The 5,354-nt window shown below is 41.7% G+C and overlaps 1 protein-coding gene across 1 annotated transcript; it reads left to right on the forward strand.

The window, feature by feature from the left end:
- The first annotated feature begins 2,301 nt into the window (after positions 1 to 2,301).
- On the forward strand, positions 2,302 to 3,246 carry LOC122900596 (olfactory receptor 2W3). Its single transcript, XM_044239363.1, has one exon. The coding sequence runs from the start codon at positions 2,302 to 2,304 to the stop codon at positions 3,244 to 3,246; it is 945 nt and encodes a 314-aa protein (XP_044095298.1).
- Positions 3,247 to 5,354: the final 2,108 nt, after the last annotated feature.

Genomic DNA, 5,354 nt, shown 5'->3' on the forward strand with positions numbered 1-5,354 from the left:
TCATAGCTTTTGAGAATTGCAACCTGTTTTGTGAGAACTGACTAAATCCAAGATAATCAGGGGGGAAAAAAAGAAAACAACTGTCATTCTTCCTTATATACTAGTTGTTTGATTTAAATTTTTTGTGTGAAAGTAGTGAATTAGGGATCCACAGTGACCCCATTCAAATTCCCTGTCAGTGATCCTATTTTAATCATTGTATTTTGGGGTTGCCTGGGTGGCTTAGTGGGTTAAAGCCTCTGCCTTCAGCCCAGGTCATCGTCTCAGAGTCCTGGGATCAAGCCCCGCATCAGGGTCTCTGCTCAACAGGGAGCCTGCTTCCTCCTCTTTCTCTCTCTACCTGCCTCTCTGCCTACTTGTGATCTCTCTTTCTGTCAAATAAATAAATAAAATCTTTTAAAAAATTACTGTATTTCCAAAGTATGTCTGAATATACTTAAAGGTAGTTTCCTCTCACTAGAAATTTTTTTTCTTCAGACCTTCCTTTTCTAGGGGCACCTGGGTGGCTCAGTGGTTAAGCCTCTGCTTTCAGGTCAGGTCTTGATCCCAGGGTCCTGGGATCGAGCCCCACGTCAAGCTCTCTGCTCAGCAGGGAGCCTGCTTCCTCCTCTCTCTCTCTCTCTCTGTCCGCCTCTCTGCCTACTTGTGATCTCTGTCTGTCAAATAAATAAATAAAATCTTTTTTAAAAAAAAGAAATTCCTTTTCTAGTCTCATGGGCTTATTTTGCCATTACCTATTCATATCAGACATAACCTTTATGTCACATACATACAGATTTTCACACTGATTGATGTTCTTTCATTATTTAAAAAACAATCTTAAAACTCACCTGTAAAATAAACAATGTTGTTTATTACTATTTTAGATTAGAAAACTATGAAGAAGGTGAAGAACTTTCTGAGATCTCATAGTTGTGTCTTGTTGGCTAAGGGATTGTGAAGAGGAAGATTGGAGCTATAGCCCAAGATTTTTTTTTCCAATTTATTTATTTTCAGAAAAACAGTATTCATTATTTTTTCACCACACCCAGTGCTCCATGCAAGCCGTGCCCTCTATAATACCCACCACCTGGTACCCCAACCTCCCACCCCCCCGCCACTTCAAACCCCTCAGACTGTTTTTCAGAGTCCATAGTCTCTCATGGTTCACCTCCCCTTCCAATTTACCCAAATTCCCTACTCCTCTCTAACGCCCCTTGTCCTCCATGCTATTGGTTATGCTCCACAAATAAGTGAAACAATATGATTAGCCCAAGATTTTTTACATCTCTTCCTTGACACTGATCTGCAAGAGTTGTGGGTTAGGATCTCCTTGGATTGTGATTCATTCTTGGTGTTTAAATTAGATCGATGTTTCTGCACATACATGTGAATTATTGCCTTCAAGTTTTATTGTCTGTTGGATAATGTGATATTTTTTCCTCAAATACTATATAATGTTTTAAAAGAAAAAAATATACCCGTATTTCTTTCTTTTTAAAGATTTAACTTATTTGAGAGAGGAAGAGTATGTGTGTGAAAGAGAGTACATGGGGGGAGGGGTAGACGGCAAGGGAGAAATGGGGTCCCAGCTGAGCAGGAAGCCCACACAGGGTGCGATCCCAGAACTCCAGCATCATGACCTGAGCCTAAGACAGACAGTTAACTGATGGAGCCACCTGGGCACCCCAGATACCCATTTCTTAAATATCATCCCCAATTGAGAGAAGGAGAGAGAGAAGTGGGGGGGGTGATTTTATGTGTATGTTGCTTTAGTAATATTCTATTGTTCCTACATTATTTATCTACTCAAAATCACCTCAGGAACATCACAGTGAATGAGGTTTGTCTTTTGGATAAAGACCGTATAAAGTATTCCACATATAAGGGATAATCTCCAAATACTATTAATTGGTTATTCTGGAGCTCCGTTGGGTGCCTTTGAGGTTTGCGCAGGAGCTTAGGAAGTTGGCTTTTGAGAGGAATCAATGATTGGGCTGAAGCAGCATTTCCTTTCCTGTCATGGAATTAGAATCTGTTCCAGTAAAGGATGAAGATTCTAAATTCCATTTCCTGGATTCAAAATCAGCTCTGCTCCATTCTAGAATATGGTAATTTGCTGAACACATCTGCCTCTGTTTCCTTTTCTGTAATTCATGTATAATAAGAAGGCCAACTCCATATCACTGATACTTGATATTAGGGCTTAAATAGCTAAATAAGTATAAAAAGCATGAAGGAACATTTGAGTCATTGTAAGTGTTCTTCTCTAATAGGTGCTACTATTACTAGTATCAATATTCCTCCTCAGGTACAGTAGAGATGGATGGGACCAATGAGAGCACTCAGGGAAATTTCATCCTTTTGGGGTTTTCTGACCGCCCCTATCTGGAGAGGATCCTCTTTGTGGTCATCTTGATTGCATATCTCCTGACCCTTGCGGGAAACACCACCATCATCCTGGTGTCCCGGTTGGACCCCTACCTCCACACTCCCATGTACTTCTTCCTCACCCACCTATCCTTCCTGGACCTCAGTTTCACCACCAGCTCCATCCCTCAGCTGCTCTATAACCTGAATGGGCATGACAAAACCATCAGCTACACAGGCTGTGCCATCCAGCTCTTCCTGTTTCTGGGCCTGGGTGGTGTAGAGTGTCTGCTCCTGGCGGTCATGGCGTATGACCGGTTTGTTGCAGTCTGCAAGCCCCTTCACTACATGGTGATCATGAATCCACAACTCTGTTTAGGCTTGGTGTCGGTAGCCTGGGGCTGTGGGGTGGCCAACTCTTTGATCATGTCCCCAGTAACCCTGCGTTTACCCCGCTGTGGGCACCGCAGTGTGGACCACTTCCTGTGTGAAATGCCTGCTCTGATCCGGATGGCCTGTGTCAACACGGCTGCCATTGAGGGCACCGTCTTTGTCCTCGCAGTGGGTATTGTGCTGTCACCTCTGGTGTTCATCCTGGTGTCCTATGGCTACATTGTACGGGCCGTGGTGCACATCCAGTCATCCTCAGGGAGGCACAAAGCCTTCAACACCTGTGGCTCCCATCTCACCGTGGTCTCCCTTTTCTATGGAAACATAATCTACATGTACATGCAACCTGGAAACAGCTCTTCCCAGGACCAGGGAAAGTTCCTCACCCTCTTCTACAACATTGTCACACCACTCCTGAACCCTCTGATCTACACCCTCAGAAACAAGGAGGTGAAGGGGGCCCTGAGAAGGCTGCTGCAGGGCAACAGAGAAGTGGGGAAGGATTGAGAGTGAGTGGGAGACAGGCATCTCCATCAGGTGGTCAGCTCTTTCAGAAGCCAGTGATGGCATCTGGAACCATTGAGTCAGACTGGCTTTTCACCTGTCCTTCCAAACTTACATAACTTTTCCTGTATTTCTATAACCATTTCAGTTTCAAATGATGTTTCAATGCACAACGCATGGCATTCAAATACCGCCAAATGATCTATAAAGTAGGACTGAAGTACAGAGTGCTGAGTTGTTATAGTTTTCACAACTTACACCAGAATGCCAAGTGGGAAATTACTTTTCTTAATCAGAATTTTGCCTTTTTCATCTATTTGTAACTTATTAGTATCTTTAACTTATTAACAACTTGCTGGATATTTTAGTTAGAATGATCAGGAATGATAAGTTCTCTTAGGTGAAAACCATCAAACATGGGCTATTTTAACACATTGGGTATTTTTTCCCCAAATACCAAAGCCTTTCATCAAGTCAAGGTTTTTTGTTTTTGTTTTCTCCTACCCTTTGTCCCAAATCTTCAGCATTTCCATCAAATCTGGCTTAAGTTGTAGACAAATTAAGAAGTCAACTCATATAAATGACACATGAGTCATTTCAGTCTTAATGCAACACTGTTTTTCAGGTATGTTTTTATTTCATTAGTGAGAAAAACCTGATGTTTATTAAGGTCCTGCTGTGAGTCAGTTGCCCTTAAATCATATAGTCCTCTTGGCATTTGTCAGAAATCATCATGATTTTCATTGTTTTTATTTTACCTATATGGTCTTTGAGGCTTCACATTAAATCACTCATTCATGAATAAATGAATGAAAGATTTACTCCAAGTTTCATCTGACTCCCAATTTCTGCTGTCTCTACTGCTACATTAATTTTTAAAGAGCAAAAATCCTTAGGCATTTAAGTAGTCTCAAAACCTTTTAGGTCTAGAAAAGCAGGATTTACTGTCATTGCTTGCATAATACAGCACAGAGTGTGGGGAGGAAAAGGTTTTCCTGGGCCCTTATCATGTCTGGACTGGTTGTGAAAATTAAACCAGCAAAGGTATGTTAATCAGAGAAAAGCATACAAATTTGTTTAATATAAGTTTACATGACATTGTAGACTTCATAAGGAGATAAAGGCCGTGAAGAATGATTGTTATGCTAGATTTGATGAAGGGTGGACAACAATGGAGAAATATGATAGGACAAGTGGGGATATAAGTCAAATGTAATAAACGGGGGAAATCTAGCAAGGCCTGTGTCTTCAGACTCCTCTCTGGGTCCTGCCATCTTGGGAATAAAGATGTCTCTGTCCTCTAGGAATAGGAAGCAATCCCACATGAGCATCTTAGGACTTGATTCAGGGAGAAGATCAGAAAGTCCTTACTACTTATACCATTTCACAAATTCCTCCATTTCCAAATATTCAGTACACCAAAGTGCCATATTTTTAGGCAGCATGTATTAAACCCCATCAAGGGCTTCTTCCACTTAATATGCAAATGAATGAGCTGTGGTCTTATTAACATGCAGATTCTGATCCAGCAGGTCTTAGGACAGGCTGAAAATTCTGCATTTCTGCAGACCTCCCTTGTTTGCCATTGGTTCTTGGACCACATTTTAACATCAAGACATAAAGATTTTGCAGTAATTGGGAGACAGACATTTTCTAGAATAAGCTGAAATGGGATGCATAGAACAAGGGGAAGGAATGAGGAAAAGAGCCTGGCTAAGTGATGCCATCCTTTCTATTCTCAGCAGCTAAGCTTCATAGTCTCCCCTCTTTCACAATGGTCCTCAAATGCCACTCTCCCTTTCTAACCTCCTTATTTCCTGACCTCACCTTATCTTAAATGGTACCAGCCTAATGAAATTATTTAACTGTGGACAAATCAGGGCCTCTTTAAAGAAGGCATACCACATTTCAGGGTGACCCTGATCAGAATATTCAAAACTGCCATCCTGCGGAAGTAGTGATGTTCAGGAGTTGATGAGTTACTTGTATGACAGGGTTTCCTCCAAAGAGTTTTAAAACTCCACAACACCTCCGTAGTACACAGCCCATGGGGCAGTGTGCCCAGAACTTCTGCAAACCCACCTTCATTTTGGAAAGAACTCGTGGGATGC

Source organism: Neovison vison, chromosome 1 (assembly GCF_020171115.1).
Source record: "Neovison vison isolate M4711 chromosome 1, ASM_NN_V1, whole genome shotgun sequence".
Classification (NCBI taxonomy): domain Eukaryota; kingdom Metazoa; phylum Chordata; class Mammalia; order Carnivora; family Mustelidae; genus Neogale; species Neogale vison.